Source organism: Gopherus evgoodei, chromosome 19, assembly GCF_007399415.2.
Source record: "Gopherus evgoodei ecotype Sinaloan lineage chromosome 19, rGopEvg1_v1.p, whole genome shotgun sequence".
NCBI classification, from domain to species: domain Eukaryota; kingdom Metazoa; phylum Chordata; order Testudines; family Testudinidae; genus Gopherus; species Gopherus evgoodei.
In genome coordinates, this window is record NC_044340.1 from 20954426 (window position 1) to 20973218 (window position 18793).

The 18793-nt window shown below is 49.6% G+C and overlaps 1 protein-coding gene across 2 annotated transcripts in view; it reads right to left on the reverse strand.

Annotated features, from left to right (window-relative positions):
* Positions 1–18793, reverse strand: part of DSCAML1 (DS cell adhesion molecule like 1) — a 342519-nt gene that overhangs the window by 82212 nt on the left and 241514 nt on the right. For both annotated transcript variants that reach the window (XM_030538636.1, XM_030538637.1), the window contains exons 12-16: positions 8319–8518; positions 7254–7350; positions 5832–5960; positions 2916–3083; positions 1461–1531 (exon numbers count right to left, since the gene is read on the reverse strand). In XM_030538636.1, the coding sequence (XP_030394496.1) occupies positions 1461–1531; positions 2916–3083; positions 5832–5960; positions 7254–7350; positions 8319–8518 (665 nt within the window). The remainder of the gene's footprint in view (positions 1–1460; positions 1532–2915; positions 3084–5831; positions 5961–7253; positions 7351–8318; positions 8519–18793) is intronic.

Below are 18793 nucleotides of genomic sequence, written 5' to 3' on the forward strand. Positions count from 1 at the left end.
AGGTTCATGCTGGACTGGGATGAAGACCAGACTCTCTCAGCTGCGGGAAAGGGTCTCCTACTCCATCTCTTACTCTCTTTAGGGCACACTTGGACGCATTCATCTGAACTGGCCCATCCTGTCTGTTTGGGCCCCTTCCTAGTGTGTGTTTCTTTGCTATTTGTGTGTAATCTCATTCTGCATCCTTAGTGCCAGGGGATGCTGCTCCTTTGGAATAGTGAGTGGCTCATCTTACAGGTGACAAAGTTTTGCTCTTGGGCCCTATCCTTCGGTTTTCAGTCTGACTGGATCTTTGTTGGTTGATTTTTTAAAATACTCCTGCATTTTGGCTTCTACTAGGCAGTGCTCAGATGCTGATAATCAAATAGTAACAAACCCAGAGCCATTCAGAGCCTGGCAGAGGGGCTGATAACTGAACGCTGATTGGCTGATGAGGAAGTAATGATCTACAGCACCTGGTCAGGGCTAGGACTCAAGTCAGATGATCTGATTAGGAGGGGGGAAAAGGGGCCGACAGCCTTAAAAATGCATGAAGCCAGGTTTAAATCAATTTTAACAATATTTCGCTGAAGCATTAAGAAATCAATAGGGCTGATTGCAAATTTATGTTATAAAGCCACAGCAATCCATCTCACTGAAATACTCTTAAAACCAAGTGACTTATCTTTCAAGTGAATCTTATTTTTCATTAATCTGTTTCTCAATGCTAAAGGGGAGGGGAGGAATAGAAGATGGAGCCCTAAATTTATTGACTTGCTGATTCATTCTGAAGTCTTAACTTTATAATCAATTTTATTTTTCCAATGTGGCTTCTGAAAAATAAATCTGATTCTAAATTTTATTGATCTTTGCGCAAGCATTTTGTAGCCAAGTGTCTTGATTTTTACATATTTATCCTCTCCACCCTGAATGGATATCCTGTAAGATAATAAGCATCTTATAAAACATGATTAGGAAGGGCCTCGTGTGACAGAACTGGGGTACTCATCTAGCCCCAAAGTTTTCATTCTGTCTAGTGAATTTTACTTGGGCCTGGGCATCCTGGTGAAAGGTGATGATCCAAGACATTGAGACACAGGAGCAGGGCTTCTGTTTAGGATTGTGATACTAGATATTCTTGCCCTTAAAACCAGTTTCCTTACATCACTGCCATAATGAAACAACCATCACGTTTAGCATATTTCTAGTGCATTTTCATCTAACAATCTCAAAGCGCTTTATGACCACTAACTGACTAAGCCTCATTGTGAGTTATGTGAGCATTATATTTCCATTTCAGATGGGGAATGTGAGGCACAGAGAAATTAAGTGACTTGTCCAAGGCACCAGTAGCTCTAAAGTGCCATCCAGGGTGCTGTACAGGCAATGGGCCTGCTGCCTTCTATCACTGACATTAGGGGTATCACCATGCCAACAGAACTCCACACACAGCAAACCCCCCCCCCCAAAAAACAATGTACCTTCCAGGTGACCTGGATGCTCTGCGATGTTATTGGTTGCAAAGTGACATCCATTGGGGGCCCATCCGGAGCTGTTGGTTAAACAGAGTCATGTTTACAAGCTGCAGAGAAAGGAGTCCCTTGTAGCAAAACTTGCTTTAAAGAAACAACTCTCCAGTGGGGCAACCATCACAGGGAAAAACCAACAACAGAGGGCTAGAGAAAAATAAATGCACTTGTGTGCTATCACCTGGGTTCCTCCTGCCTTCTCTAGTCTTGAAATAAACTGCTTTAAATAAAAGCTTTTTCATCTTTCCCAGTTCAGCTCTCTTATTTCCCACTGACTAATGCAGCACTGCTGAGTGCACAAGGGGCAGTTAAAGTGATGAATGTAGCCATTCTAGAGAGAGGACAACACGCAGAGAGAGCGCACGCTCCCCATCACAGACTCGGAGAACGTTATCCAGCATGCCAGCTGTATTGCTCTTCTGATACACGTTTGGCTGGGCTCACGTGCAGGTCCTAGCCAGAGAGGAAATCAATCCCCTTGTGAGTGTTTGAGAAGAGGACTTGGTTCCTTACAGGGGTTCGCACACACAGTGAAATGAGCAAAGGTGAAACACGCGCACATAAAAACAGCTGTGATTTAACAGCACAGATTTCATGCTGTTCTCAGAAATCTCTCTAAAAACTTCAGCTGAGGAATCTTGGTTCCCAGAGGCTCACAGGCCAGTCAGTATACATGTGTGCATTCCTGCACATCTACAGAATTGTGCAGGGATCAAACTTCTGCTGAATCTCCACGGGTGCTGCACGGAACATGCAGAATTTGAGAGTGACTAGCAGAGCTGGCTGCCCAGGCTGGAACATTTGCTTTGCTGACGGAGATGGAACAAACTGCACCGTTCGCTGCCGGCTTGTGTGCAGACTGACTGCACCACGCCAGGGTTTTGCAGTGCCCTAGCTGTGTGCTGAGTTCATGGCAAAGGGAGAGGCCTGAGCAGCTCATTTCCCAAGTCCTGTGGCGTGCGGTAGTATGGACACAGGGCAGGACAAGAGGCCTCCCCCTTCAGCTCCCTTATTCCCGAGTCACTTGATCAGGACCACGGAAAGCTCCCTGTTCCTCACTGCCAATAAGAAGACTGCTCAGCACCAAGGCCAGTTCCTGTGGCCTGGGCACAGCTCACCAGGCAAAAGCTGGGCCACACTGTCACAGGCAGTGCAATGATTCACTCCTGCCTGCGCACAGCCTCTCCCACACACAAAACCTCTGACTTTTCTCATCCAGCACCACAGGCTCAATTCTGCATCCAACTTAATTTGTCCTTCCTGGTAACTCCCTCTCCATGTCACCTCCCTGAACAAATGCCTCTGCTCAGATTCAGCACACAGAGTGGAGAGAAAGGCCTGCATGGCCAGAGAAAGGAGTGCAGGAGGCATGCACCCAGCAGAGGAAAATGCATGAGCGAGAAGCACCTGCTTCCTCAGTGCTGATGGTGAGCTCCTTGCTCGGCTCGCTGCGCCCGATCTTGTTGAAGGAGTACATGCGGATGCTGTACACAGAAGCTGGGTGCAAGTCCACTATATTAGCCTGGTTAATGGTGGGAGAGATGTTGCGGGTAGATTGCTTAAAATCCCAGGAATCTGGAAAAAAAAACAACAGTGAAAGAGGACAGGGATCCTACAAACAGTCCTGGAGTTAATGGCTCTGCAGAGGCTCTGTCAGCCTCACAGGCGAGAATGCCAGTTCATTTTGGTAGTATCTCAGTAACACAATGCCCCAGAACTTGCATCTGCCTATCTCGCACACCACCACATCTTCCTGTCTCATGACTCTTTTCCCTGAGCCACAAACGTGCCAAATCCTCAGTGCCTGGACACATTTATGCCACCCACGCAGGGCAGAGCACCTGGAACCGTCTGTAAACAGCAAGGAGTGCTGAAGATGGAGAAGGAGCAGTGCTTGGTAATGCCAGGACATGCATGAACCTGCTTCCGAGAGTGTGCTGACTCTCAACTGCAGGGTGCTGAAGTTCCCTCTTTTAGGACCTAATTCCCCAAGGCACTGAGCACTTCTCTCCCCACTGGCCCCCAGAAGAGCAGAGGCTCTTCGGTGCTCCCAGGAATTGCTCAGTACCCTACAAGATCAAACCCTTAATGCCTAAAATTATCCTGAGGAGGAGCTGGAGCGGTACATGGGTGAGGTGTACGGGACTCTGTGTTGGGCCTGGGTTTAATTAACTTGGAAGCAAAACAGACAGACACAGATATTATTTTTAATGGGGTGAGCACAAGTTGAGATATTTTCATTTCCTATCTGATTGTTCAGAAAATCATCAGCAGCAGCTCATCTCCTGTACAGACATTGTTGAAAAGTGACAGACTCTAGTGGAGGTGTAGGAAAGAAGCAGAATCTTAGGTTTGCAAAAGAAGGCACCTGAAATACCACCAGAAGATTAGGAATCTCTATCTTCCTACCAAACCACATATAGATGTTGGATTCATTTTTTAACAAAATAAAAATCAATAATCTGAAATGAAATGTTTTCCTGATTTCCCCACCACACAAGGCGCGTTCGAGATCAGAGTGTGACGTAAACATTCCTCTGCAGCTTTGACAGCCCAGTTGCTACAGGAGAGTTGCACAGGGAATGAACTGGGCTAGTTTCACTGTCCAGCCATGACTGTCATGTGCAAAAACCAAACCAACAGCATCCTCAGCACAGAAACACCGTTTAAAATGGCTGCTATGCACGCAGCTTCAGGTGTGGCATCACCACAGACGTGCTGCCCAAACGTGCCAGGCAGAGGCACCAACTGGGAAGCTCAGGTGAAGAAATTAACAAAACTCCTCCTGGTTTCTCTTGGCAGCACTGTTCACTACAGGGCATTGGCCCAGGCTGGATCACAGCAAGAGGTCCAAAATGGGATCTCCGACGGCAAACGGCATTTCCCAGCTGTGCTTCCCAGGCCATGGGCCCTCAGGGGAATTTCTGAGTCGATTCGACCCAGTATTCTGCAAGGCGCTGTGACGTCTCTGAAAAGTGCCTTTTTCCATCAGCTTGGACAGCCAGGCCGGGGATGACTATTTTACTGTTTACTTATGGCCTTTGTTTATCTGGCTCCCACATTTCGAGATGCCAGATTTTTCCCTCCTTGATTTTGTATAACTCCAGACCTGGCTGTTTGCAAATATTGTCTATTTTAACATTCCCTTTCAAATGCTCCCATCTAACACAAATTAACATATTTCATTAATGCTGCTCTCTCCTTTCTTCATCCAAGAGACCGGGATGCAGAATATTCCCTTTAAACACCATGCAAAAATGCACAGACGAGGCCTGCATCCCCTCCCTTCCCTGGAATGGCCCCACCTGTCCTCAGGAAGTGGAGGAAGTGGCAGCAGGAGTCCCAGAAGGAGACCCCTCTCCCCAAGAAAGACTGGGGTATGTGTGAGGTCTCAACACCCTCCCTGTCACTGATGCCCCAGCTCTCTCAGTGGCAGGGTGCCAGGGTCCTGGCTGGAGGAAGATGAAGTGTTTCTTCCCCCTGCCCCTCTCCCATCCCTGAGCTGGTGGGACCAGAGCCCCCTCTCCCAGGGCAGCCCCTGTGCACACAGGAAGCAGCTGCAGCAGCTCAGAAGTAATTTTAACCAATGCAAGTGGCTCAGTCCTTCAAACTTTGCAGGCATGGGCTATAAAACTCCCCTTTTCAGAGCATGCACTGATCTGCAAAGTCACAGTAAGATCAGCCACCAGCTTACTGCATTGGGAGCAGAAGGCTCCATGCAAAACTCAATTCTGATCCACTATTACAGCAAGAAGCAGAAAAACTACCCTGGTAATTTCCAGCAGTTCGGGTCTCACCAGCAGTACCAAGTAGAGCTGGGGGGGGGGGGGGACAGGTTTCCCATCCCATGAACAATTTTGAGATTTTGAAAAAAAAAATCCTGTTCAGAATTGACCAAAAAAAATCAAAACATCAAAAATATTTGCAAACCAACCCCTCCCCTATAATTAGCTGAAATTTTGAAATGAAAAGTAATTTTGAACCAGAAAACTAGAATTTTTCACAAAAATGTCAAAATTTAATGTTTCAACAACTTCAGAAAATTCTTTCCTCAGAAATTTTTTGAGTTGAAAAATTTGTTGTAACCAACCCTTTCCTGCAAAATGCCTTTTCTGACAAAAGCCATTTTGTTGAAATTATCCCTACTAGCTCTAATTGAAAGTTCTTCCTCAAGCATAGTAAACACAATCTCCTATGCTGACACACAGACTATTGTCTTCTTCCGCTGTTTTAGATTTGTACCTATGGATAACAACTCCATCGAAGCACATTTGTTTCAGTCTAGATTATACATACCTAGCAGGGGGAAACACAATCACCTACCAGACTTATTCTTGTATTCGATATCAAAGCCAGTGATGATGCTGTTTCCATCAAATCTCTGAGTCCAGCGCAAGTTCATGCTTCGGGCTTTCACTTCACGAATCTCCAGCTCTGGAGGGTCAGGAGGCTCTTGGAGAGAAAAAGTTGAGGCCAAGTGAATAAACCATTCCCAGCAATATGAAAACCATTTCACCCCTGATGATGACACGCTTCCCTTCCCCCACAGAGGAAGCAAGTTGGATGGTTACTTTATTTTTTTGCAGGAGCTGACTTGCATTTTAAGGCCCAATGGATTTCAGGGCAGAAGATCACAAAAGCTCTTGCAGTCAGAATTTAGCTGGCAATTTTGTTGATGACGCTGAAGGCAGACCAGACCCAGCTCCCTCTCCCGTAGCTGTATCGGTTGTGCAGGCTTCACGCTCATTAAGCCTGGTTTGTATGAAGTGAGCAAATATAACGCAAAGACACATGGGCAAGTGGCATGGGGAGTAAGAAGCAGACCTCTTTGTGCAGTCTCTTTCCTGCATGTACTGCACATGATCTTGTACTTGGCACCTTCTCTGCGACATGCTTTCATAGGCCATGACTCAGGAAAGCACTTGCATATGCGTTAACAAGGGCTTAAGTTCCTCTAAATGGGACTTGAATGCATGACTAAATGCTTGCATGAACAGGTATGCTCTCTTCATCCCCGTGGGGTCAAAGATTCGTAGGCTATAAAGCTACAAGGGACCACATTCATCATCTAGTCTGACCTCCTGCAAAACACAGGCCATAGAACTTCTGGTATTAATGCCTATTTTAACAAGAGCAGATCTTTTAGAAAAACATCTAAACCTGATTTAAAATTTTCCAGTGATGAAGAATCCACCCCAGGTGACTGAGGTTCCTGTCAGGTGTTCAATTCTGAGCGCCGGACTTTAACAAAGAGGTGGACAAACTGGAGAGAGTCCCAGAGAGAGCAACTAACATGATGAAAGGTTTAGAAAACCTGAGCTATGAGGAAAGGTTCAAAAACTGGGGATGTTTGGCCTTGAGAAAAGACAACTGAGGGGGGTACCTGAGAATAGTCTTCCAATACATTAAGGGCTGTTATAAAGAGGACAGTGATCAATTGTTCTCCATGTCCACTGAAGGCAGGACAAAGAGTAATGGGCTTAATCTGCAGCCAGGGAGATTTCAGTTAGATATTAGGAAAAAAACGTCTAACTCTATGGAGTTAAGCTCTGGAACAAGCTCCAAAGCAGGTTGTGGAATCCCCGGCACAGGAGATTTTTAAGAACAGGCCAGGCAAACTCTTGTCAGGGAAGATCTAGGCTTACCTGATACTATCTTAGCACAGAGGAAGGACTAGATGGCCTCCCCCAATCCCTTCCAGCCTCACATTTCTATGATTCTACCTAGCAGGTGGAAAACAAGTACCTTGGACAGTGAGCTGGATCAATCCTCTGTCTTCACCATAAGAATTGATCGCATGGCAGGAGAAGAAGACGGAGTCCCCCCGGTCAGCTGGTTTAAGCTGTGGATATGTAAGGGGTAAGAATGAGGCCATTTTGCTGCCGTTGTGACAGTGAGGGTGCAATATGCCTTAATGCAGGAGACGTGCCTGTTATTCGCACAGCACTGTAACTGTACAGCTGGTGACATACACTAAACAGAAAACACACAGGCCCAATTCTCCCCTCTGTTATGCTGACAGCCGGTGGAGCTACCCAAAGTGCCTTCCATCCATGCCGTACAGAGCCTGCATGCTGAAGCCAGGTGTCTCTCCCCAGCCCAAACTGAGGCCAATGTCTAGATTCCTTTTCTCCCCTCTATTTTTCTGCATCTCTCAAGAGCTGGCCAAACCCCAGCGACATTCACATGAGGCACATTTTTGAATTTACGTTTCAGTGGATTCAAGTGCCATCCAAATGAGCTTGCCAATCTCTAATAACACCCAATGAAAACCCAACCCCAGGCCAGGAGAGAACGACCTGAGCTACTTCTTCAGGTGTGATAACTGTGCCACCCAGGCTTGTGACAGCCGGCACCGAGGAGCATGCGCATATGCGCGCGCGCGCGCACACACACACACACACCTTCTCCTCTGGAGCGGGCTGGAAAGTTTCCATCTTTGTTTGGATGAATCAAGGGAAAAGATTAATTTCACTGGAAGTTTTCCCTTTTTCCACACATCCAATAATCATCTCTCGAGTTTTAATTTTTTTCAGTAAAACTGAAAAAATTCTCATAAGAAATTACAACAATTTCCCCAGCTGAGGGGGAAGGTACTTTTTACAGAGCAGCCTGAGTAATGCCACGTGTGTGCAGTCAAACTGCTCTCAGGCTGTTCCCGGAACAGACAGGTCGTGGGAGCAGCAAATGGAAAGAGGAGGGTGACCCCTTGTGATCAGAAATGTAACCAAACCCCGCTGGAGTGTGAAATGCACCAGCGCTCCACTCACGGACCTCAGCACTAGCGCATCTCACCCAGAGCTCTCTCACCTTGAGCGTTGAAATGACCTCGTCACCATTATCCTTGGTGGAGATGGCATATCTCATGTTGCGGTCGGGGTCGATGACAGTGTCGCCTTTCTCCCAGCGAATGATGATTGGCCGCTCCCCTCGGGCTGTGCAATTCAGTTCCTTCATCTGGCCCTTGATCGCAATGGTCGTGTTGGGATGGGACGTGATCATGGCTGGGACTGAGAGGAGGGGAAGAAATGAGTAATAGAGGCTTCAGAGACACGTGCTAAGGTGTGAGGCAGAACAGACCTAGGGGAACTTAGAAACTGCACTGTTCTGATGCTCACAATTACAGCAAATTGATCTGGCCAAGGCTAAACTGTCTGCCTTCAAAGCAGATTTACTGCCGAGCACTAAGGTCAGCGATCCCCCAACCACCAACCATGACTCCCTGCTGCCTTCCCAAGGCTGCAGTACTCATTCCAGGTACTCTTCATTCACACACAGCCCAGAACATCAGAGCCATGTGCGGGGTCCCCAGGAGCTGCTGTGCCCATGAGAGGGGGGATTACTCCCTATTCAGTTAGCCTGGGAAGCTCTGCGGCCAGAGAGGGCACCACCGCGGGGCTCCAAGGCTGAAATGCGCCAGGAATAAGTCTGCACTCTGTTGCTGGCTTCACCATCCCTGTGCCCTGAATGGCAGCAGCTGATGTGTCTGGAGCTGCCAGCCCCATAGGAGCCAGCAATAATCAGATACCTAATGAACGTTGCTCTCCGGCTCTACTAACCAACCAGGCATTAAAGAGGGGGCTGACAGGAAGAGCGGTCTAGTGGGCAGGGCAGTGGATGGGACTCAAGAGATCTGGGTTTACCTCCCAGCTGAGCTACAGATGTCGACATCTCATCTCTCCAGCTGTACCATGGTGAGAATACTATCCTCCCTCCGTGGGGAGCTGTGCGGATAAAACCCTTCCCCACTGCAAGGCGCTCAGACGTGAAAGGACCTGGCTAACTGCAGTACTCAGCTAACTGTCCTTACTCTGCACTACGTGCCCACTAAATGTTAAAGAGAACACAACATGTATTACATGTGTGGCCAGATTCCAGCCATGCTCCACGGGGCGAAAGGCTAGAGAATTAGGAGTTGTTAGTGAACACACACTTCTGTATTAACCGACACAGCGAGGGACTTCCGTACCCTTCACAACAAACCACTACCACCACCACATGGGCACATTTAATTGTGTTTTTAAGCATATTCCAACCAGTCCAAGATTTCCCTTGTGCTGGGGATGTGCTGAGACACACAGGAGTTAATTTCCACTGCTGCACTTGGAGAATTAAAGACAATTCTGCCATACTCAGGCACGTGGGCAGGGTCCACCCAACTCCCTACTCAGCTCAAAGTTTACCCCACAAACAGCATCAGTGAGGTGGCTGAATGCCGTTTATCAGCTGCAGATACTGCCAATAGGCCATGCAGTCAGAAACAGAATCGTTTTGTTGCATTATACAGCTCAGGATCATAAAACAATGAAGCAGATAAATTTTATAATGCATAGCATTACACCAGCATATACAATAAAATGTGAAAGACAAATAACTAGGTGCAAGTTATAATGAAGAGAAAGCCTCCAGTCTGAGACACACGACTATGAATTATTGACTAAGGTTTTACACTCTCGAGGATGTGAGGAGGAATATTTTTCCATCAAAAATTTGCATAATTCACTCATATAAACCTGGGCAGAATATAGAGTACGATTTTACATCAACAAGTCAGGCTTTGCATTGCAGATGCCAAGATTTTTTTATATCCATATGGAATATTTAACCAAAAAAAAAAGAAAGGCATGCCCTTCCTAGCGTCTCTTTCCAAGCTAAAAGGGGCAACTCTTGACCGGCTCCACGACAGATCAGACTGACCCAGTAACTATGGGTTGGCTCAGCTGGCATTTCCTACAATGCATAGGTGAGCAGTCACACGGCGGTCTGCAATCACATGAAAACAGAGATGGAGCAGCTGCACATTCTTTCACCAGCCTCACACAGGTTACCTGGAAAAGATGACAGCCCCAGTATGGCCTGGTGCAGGCTGGAGTGAAACCCTTTAATGCTGGGAGTCATTCAAGCTTTGAGGGCCAACTGTCACATTTCTGACAGTCACTGGACAACAACAATGCTTTCCAGGGGCTTGGAGACAGTACAAGTTGGCTAGGACAGGTCTTGGCTTTGGTTCCCACCCCCCTCGCACAGCCCTGGTTTCATTTCAGCCTGAAGAGAAGACTGGAGAAGGGGTGGAGTCTCCTTGCTCTGAGATGTGCCAGCAAAGATAGCTACTGGCATGACAGCTTGTGACGTGGTGGACCCTGGGCTGTTGGAAGCCAAGCCGACACCAACACCATATGCAACAGGCTACCAGGCAGTCAGAAGAAGGCTGTCCTGACCTTCTAGGGCTTGCACAACCCCACTCACTCCCGTCCCCACCTCCTTTTGTCTTCCTCCCTGCCCCATAGCTAACCGTTGTAATGGTCCATCCTCCAGCCATCTCTGAGCCTTCTGCCCTGTGCTCCTCTCAGCCTGGAGCACACCCCCACCCTGATCCAGCCATCTGAACCACAACACTCCTCTCTGCTCCAAGTCCTACTCTGGCACATCCTCTCCCCCGTAGCTCCTAGGACTCCCAAGCCTGGAATGGAGAACAGTTTCACACAAGATCAGATTGTAAGCTCCTTCCAGCAGGGACCCTGTGCTTCTAGGTCACTGCAAACTATGTAACTCGCGTCCTGTGCCGTATCAATAGCTAAACAGTAAAGTCCCAGTGGAGGAATAGGAGCTAACAATTCAGAGGCATGCTGGAAAGAAAACGCCGGCAAGACTTCTCTTATACCGTGGTCTCCTGAACTTCTAGTATCGCCTTCTCCTGCCCCAAAAAATAACCAAAGAGAAGGTGAAAAATAAGACTGCAGATTATAAACCAGCCTTTGTGTTCATCAAAGGTCAATGCTATAAAAGAAAACAGGGCAGCTGTGTGGCACTGTAGAGTGAAGACCAGCTTCCGACAGAAAGGCCAGCTTTGGCCAGTGAACACCCTAAAACAGTGATGATGAGTCCCTGGCCCCAGGAAGGGCGACCTTCTCGGTCCCAGGTGGGAATCATCAGAAAAACGAACAAAGGTCCCTGCATTTCCAAGCACATGCACCGCATTCTCCCTCTGGATATGTGAGGGGGAGCAGGCAGTGTCTCTTGAGAACTCCCAACACCATCCCCCACCCCATACGCACAGATTCATATAGCCATGTAATATGTTATAGGTCATTGAGGCCTGCTATGAATGACGCATGCCTGACATGAATATGTGCATTGCAAGTTGGCAACCGAAGCAAGAACTTAAGGTCAAGAACTACTAGAACTATTTGTGCAAAAACAATCTTGTTATGCTCCAAGAAAAATATGAAGAATCAGCAGAAAAGGAAACACCACCAGCTGGACTGATATAAAATTGTATAAGAACTGGAGGAAATGGCACGCCTTGGATCATGGCGGCCCACCCAGGATTGTCTCTGGAATTGTGTGGGTAGAAGGCCTAGTAAACAAAGGAAAAGAACCGATGATGAGACGAAATGGACTATAAATGGTTGCCTGTGATTTCTGCAAATCGGAGTTGTTTATTGATCCAGAGCCCCATGTGGATATAGATGTGGTTTTCACCAGCTCCCTGCATCTTATGATCGGAAGGAATCTCAATTGGCCATCGGGACCATTCTGACCTCTGGTATAGTATGTTTTGGGTGTGATTGTGGAGTGAGTAAGGTTTGTTTTGTGAGTATTTAGAGTATTATATACCAACACTGTGTCCGGTATCTAGTTGTCCCCTATCCTGTAGGGAGACCTCTATTGCGGATCTAACAAGGGAACCCAGCCTCTGGGAGAAATGAGCTGATTGCACCAATTACTGGGAAGGGGAAGCCAGCCAGCTTCTTGGCAATAACCTGGAAAACAGGGGCCTCTCAGCCAGGCCCCTCCAGGCATCTTCACACTGCCGGGGGGGCCACTCAGTCCCTACCCTTCCCCTGGCCTGGTCTGCTTTCAGCACCTCTCAATCTTTTCCTTCTCTCAATCAGGCACAGAACTATGAATGCAAATCTGCAGGAGAGTCCAGCTTGCTGGCCTGTGTCCTTTGTATATTTAACACTTGCTGGATATTGCAATTGGCTACAGAAAGTCATGGCCATCTCAGAGAGACTGAACAATAAAGTGGAACTGCTGGTAGGCCTCCCACTACGATAAAGCCTTCCAAATAATGAGCCTTCGAGAATACTAAGGGTCCAGTTAATAAAATACACTCAGCCCCGCCACACCCCAGGCGCTTGTGTACCCACAGCTGGTGCTCAGGTTCCATTCACAGCATGAGAGAATCAGGACACTGTCAATAGTAAATCAGAGTTTTGCCTCTCTAGAGCTGCTTCCATCCCGCAGGCTTTGCACATTGCCCTGCAGCCACTGCCATGGCACTCATGCAAGGGAGGGTTACCCCATTCTACTGGGGAGGAAAAACTCATCCAGGGAGGTTCAGTGACTGGGCCTGAGTCATGCTATGAGCCAAGGACAGACCTGGACTGTGAACCCCCCTTCTCCTGACTCTCAGCTTGGCGCCCGACTCTCCAGGCCACATTCCATTTGCAGTAAAAGTACAAGAATCCTGGCCGAGGAAATGTACTGACCAATCAGCCCCGATTGTCTGTGGTCCCTCCTCCCCATCATCATGTGCTGTGATGGCTGCTACCTAACGTGTCCTTTCCTGTTACTAGGGTTGGCACGACTGTAGTAAACATAATTCACCCGCCTCGCAAGCACAAACACACTGAAAACAAAACACCGCAGAGCCCCCGACACAGACCGAGCCTGCAGTTAATCTAGCTTTAGGAAAATAAAATTTGGCTTTCACTAAAAAAGTCATTATTTATCCAGCGAGCAAGGAAGGCTGCACCTTCGCAGTCCCCAGAGCGGTATATACTGTGCAGGAAAAACAGGCTTGAGGGGGTGGGGAGGGGGTTGGATAAGCAGGAAAAAAAATGTAATGCATAAACAAACAGCACTGCTGAGTCCCGCAGTAATATATGATAATGACAATCCGCAAAGGCAACACACAGTGTTATAATGGGACACAAGAGAGTTTAATGAGCTACGACTTCTCGGCTTTCTGTGACAATGTAATTCAATTAACAGCTACAGAAACCTTTCCTCTCTGGCTGCGTGTGCTAGTGGGGTGCGGAGCAGACAAATCAGATTTGGGGGAGTGGGCATGGAGGGGCGGGGGCTGTGTCTGACAGCTGGCAAGGACAGCTCTGCCTTGTGACAAGTCTTCAAAGCACGCTGTAAAAATTCCGCCTGGGGCCCGCCCCTGAGGGTAGCCGTGGCCGCGCAAAACTTTACACATGAATGGCAGTGCGACTCTGAAGGCGCATGGCAGACAAAATGCTGGGGGGGCGGCAGGAGAGACGGCAAACAACTGAGGAAAGCAAGGACCACTTCCCAGGGAACATGCGAGTCACCACAGGACACAGAAGCCAAGCAGGGGACACAGGAGGGAGCTCAGAGATGGGTGCAGGAGCTTTCCTCCCTGGGTCGCTGTTCCCTACCTTGGGAGGGCTCCCAGCACCCCAGTGCACAACTGCTGGCCGTGTGGCGACTGCAGAAAGGAAAAAGGGTCACGGCTGGTGTGTTACGAGGGGGAGGGCGGATGACCCGACTAGTGGCTAAAGCACAGGGCTGGGAGGGCTGCAGTCTGACATTGATGTCCTGTGTGACCTTGGGCAGGTGACTTCCCCGCTCTGTGCTCCAGCTTCCCTGTCAGTGAAAGGGGAACAGCAGCACCTCCCTGCCACCTGGGCCTTGGGAAGAGCACCAAGATCCTGACATTCAAGGGGCTACAGAAGCGCAAAGCATGGTAACAAATCTGTAGCCACCTTGGTCTCCCTGTTTGTCACGATGCTGCATGCCAGGCCAGTGGGAACTTCACAGCCCCACTGGAAACAGAATTACAGAACCTGCTGCCACAGCCCTTGGGCTAAAGGAGAATCTCTTAGCAATACAGGCCCCGTGACACACAGCTGGGCAGCTCTGATCCCATCCAATCCACAGCACAAGTGTGTGCACACACTAGTCAGTACATTTGTGTAAACTAGTCTGGTCATTGCATGCAGTGAGTTTGGATTTCTTTGGGCAGGGGGGCTCAGTGTGGTGTCATATTTTATGCTTAATTCCAGCAGGTGCTAGCCACTAGCCTCACCCAGCTGGCTACAATGGTCACTCCCGAGTCCCGCGTGGGCCTCTGCCTCTGTTGTGTCCACCCTTCCAGATGCAGCCATTGCCCCTGGAGCCACGGTCCTCTCAGCAGGGGGGAGAGAGCCCAGCTGCAATGGCGACAGGTGTTATGCACTGGCCATTCCAGAAGCCCCATTCCCCTCTGCTGAACGGAGTTCGTATCTCGCTCTAGTAGCTGTGGTTCACAGAGGTACGAATCCTAGCATCGGTGCCGCTGATGAGGCTGAAGTGGTACAGGGCTGTTTGGGAGCAGGAGGTCTGGGTTCTAGCCGGCCACACCACATGTGGATGGTGTAGCTGATAAACGTATGTCTGCCAAGAGCCAAGATGAGAAAAGATTAGGGGTGGATGAGTTCGCTGCACCCCTTGAGCTCAATCCACCCCAAGACAGTGCGATGGGGCAGAGGAGAGACACACTTGGATCTCAAGGCAGCCTTCACCCCACAGAGCTTCCAGCCTCAGTGACTGCTCTCCTGAGGATTAGGCAGCATGAGTCTGGTAGTGAGATGAGCTGCCCCCGAAGTGCATCTCTCCCCAAAGAGACGCACTAGGAAAAGACATAACAGATGCACAGCGGAGCAAGGCAAAGCCAGGGCCATCCTGAAAGGGGTTAATGGCCCAGGCGCTACCCGCTGCAGACAGGTGACCTTTAGAGAGAGGACAGTGATTCCTGTGGTTACTGGTGCTTGTGTTGGTTACCCTGTGCCTCTGGGGACTGCCGTGCTGTACACAGCTCCTGGCGCATCTCTGCACAGACACACGCTCCCTGGTGGCCCCATGGTTCAGTTAACGGGAAGACTCAAAAAAGCAAGCGAAGAGTGAGACATACCCACCGAGCAGCCCCAGGACCAAGCTAAGTGCGCAGCTGCCTCCCGCTCCACCCATCCACAGCCCGTTATGGCAGCGCTGGCTTTTGTGGAATGGTTTCGAACGAAACTTTGCAGCCATCAGCTGACCTGCCCAGACCTCGCTTATCACAGCGACACCCTCCTGGCCCAGCCAGTCTGCACCAGCTTCCCTAGCAGATGCTCCTGCAGAAAAAAGGGGTCAAGAGGCCCCAAAGGCTTGTAAACAATAGGCACCAGGCACTGAAGGATCTGACACACCACTGAGCTTTCAGATTTCCCCCTCATGGTGCTGCTCATGTATGCTACATGCCAGGGGAGCAGTAAGAACATACTGCCCCGTGCACAGAGCAGAGATGGGCCTGGAACCACACACCCAAAACTTTGTGTGAGGTGGGGGTCCATGAATCCCATGAGCAGCCTCCACTCTGGACTGGCAGCCTGGAATCAGCTCCTTAGGAAGCAGCAGCCATGTCCAAACCTCCGTCTGGACTCAAGAGTGTTGGTCCAGCTCTTTACAAATAACCCCAAATTTCAGGCTGTTTGCAATTCAGATCCAGATTGCACAGCTGGAGCAGAGGAGGGGAAAGACCATGCATTTAGTTGGCAGGGGCTGGTGCAAACCTTTTCTTCACTGCCTGCCGTGGAGGCTGTTCACAGCATGCCAAATTCAGGGTGCCACGTGCCAGTGCTCCTTGCATGCCCAGCTGCAGAGTCCTCACCGAGTTACCCCACACGTTCTCCTGTCTCCTGCCTGGGGGTGGGGCAACAGAGGCTGGAGAATGTGGCAGCCCCGGAATTCTGGTCTTTACAAATCCAAAATTGGTCCTACAGAAAAGTGATCAACTAGCAAACCCGGCAGAGCCAGTCTCTGGGCAGGATTGGGGGCAAAGGGGCATGGGAAAGATACACAAAGCTGCTCTGCAGCTGAGCAATTAGCCCCTTTCTCTGGGAGCAGCGGGCTCAGAGGGCAGCTCTGTTGCAAGCTTTGCTTCGCTGACATGCACTTATTGATGTTTGATTAAAAGCAGCACAGTGGATGTAAACATATCAACTTCTCACCGCTGCCGGGTTCCCAGGAGAGCAGCGTGCTGCCCAGAGAGGGGAAAGCAGCTAAACCAACACTACATACATTTTCCATTCTAATTTCCCAGGATTGGCGCTCCAAGGCTCAAACAGGGAGCTAAAGGATTTCCCGCTGCACCAATTCTCCTTGAGCTGGCTAGGGCTAGGGCTGTGCACTCTCATCTCTCCCTCGCTCCCCTGCCCTCTCCCCAGCTTGGGCCTCTTTTGAGGCTGATGGACTCCCCAGGGAGGGAGAAAGCCAGATTAACCAATGAAGTGCTGCACGGTTCCCGGGGATGGGGAGCGAGCTGAGGGGAGAAAATCCATTTCAGAAACTAGACAGTTATCAGGATAGGGTGTCACCTGTTCCGGCCTGGGAAATGGCTCCATGGAGGTTCCCGCCCCTGAGTGGGGCTTGGCCGCCTGGCAGATACTTTACATTTTACTTCAAAAGTAATGGAAATGGAGCTGCCAGCAGAACAGCTCAGACTCTGCTCAGGGAGGAGACGGGAGACTGGAGCATGGGGGGTGATGGGGGAGTCAGGACTCCTGGGTTCTCTTCCCACCTCTGGGCGGGGAGTGGTGTAGGGATGAGAACAGGGGTGCAGAGAGCCAGGGTGCCTAGGTTCTATTCCTAGCTCGGCTACTGGTCAGAGAAACAGAAAGGGAGAGTCCGGTCTCTGCCCGTGACTTGCTGGGAGACTCTGGAAGATTCAGTGGACTCTTTATACCCATTTTATGGACAGGGAAACTGGCTTTTATCCCATTCCCAGGGAAGCAGTGAGGCTTAGTTGACTGATGCTTGCTAAGTTGTCCTGAGTTCCTGGCTTGGGTGGATGGGCCATGGAAGGACAAAGTATTGTTAGAGTACATGTCGCTCCCCCACTGTCTGACCCTCTCGATTCACCCCTTCTGAACGGACTCCAGCCAAGGATTCACAGCCTCGCTCACTGTGTGGCCTGTGGCTCGCCGAGGTAGCAGCCCATTTTCAGATTGTTTACACAAGATACTGTGCCAGACTGATGCCCCTGATTACCACAGAGCCAAACCAGCAGGCCAAGGCAAGCTTCCCCCAGGCCGCACCCCTCCGAGAGGCCGGTTCAGGGGGCCAGAGGGGAGAGGTCAGGCCCCATGACCCACTCCCATCCATCAGCCTTGTTCCTGAGGCGCCAGCTAGAGAACAAGGGACAATGTGTGTCTCTCCTGCCTGCCAGGAACCAGACTCATACCCCACAAACTCCAGACAGATGGCAAGGGGTGACACTGCAGCATAGTCAACCCCATGCTTCCACAAGTCATGAGCCAGGCCCCAATAGCACGAGACTGACTTAAAAATAGTGAGATTAGAAATATAATAAATGGTGGAGTTTCTTTGCCTTCCGGCGTCTGAGTCTCTAGGATGCATTTGGGTCACATTTTCAAGCTATTTGCTACAACCAGGAAGGCTAGAAATTGACTTTTTATTTTAAAGGAAAGTGGAAATTCTTCTCCCATGACAGGACTCCAGGAGCTGGGGCTTTAGGAAAACATGGACTACTGCAGGACTCGTGATAAAGATGCGAGAATTAGTGATACAATAAAAGTGACACCTCCTCCCCCACCACATACCCTAGAATTTCTCCTTCTTCATTCCAAGTTCAAACCCTGCAGGGCACCTGTTCTGGATGCTCTCTGAGCTGGAGCCAGGTGGGAAACTGGCTTATGTCAGACACTGGAGCAGGACCAAATGCTGCCACTCAAGCTAATTAAATCATCGCATCTGTGCAAGGTTTGCTGCACTGTGGCTTCAGGAATTCCCCGCACATGGGCACAGCCGGGGAAGGGGAGGAAGGGTTCTGACATGGCTTGTGGCTGTTACCACCTCTCAGCCTTTGCTGGGGATGGCAGGGAAGCTCCGGACAGAGGAAACCCTGGAAGCGTCCACTTCTTTATGGAAGCTGGATACCGTGGCATGGAGGCTCGTTGCTGGACACACGGGGGGGTCGTTACTGCCTAGAGACAGTGCCCTGGGCATGTGGGACAGGTGTGTCCAGGGGAACAGCTCCAGGCTGGACTCACATTTCCAGCGTTAAGTGATGACATGCCGACTAATAATATTGCAGCTCCTGGCTCTGATAGCAAGGCCATGCCTGAGGGAACCGGGGGAGCACGAAGCATCATTCAGATCTCTCACCTACCGTGGCTTCCCTAACCTCCCCTTGCAATATGAATTGGGAGCCTGGGATATCAGTGCCTCTGGGCCACAGGGATGGAGTCACATCACCCTCCCCATGGCCT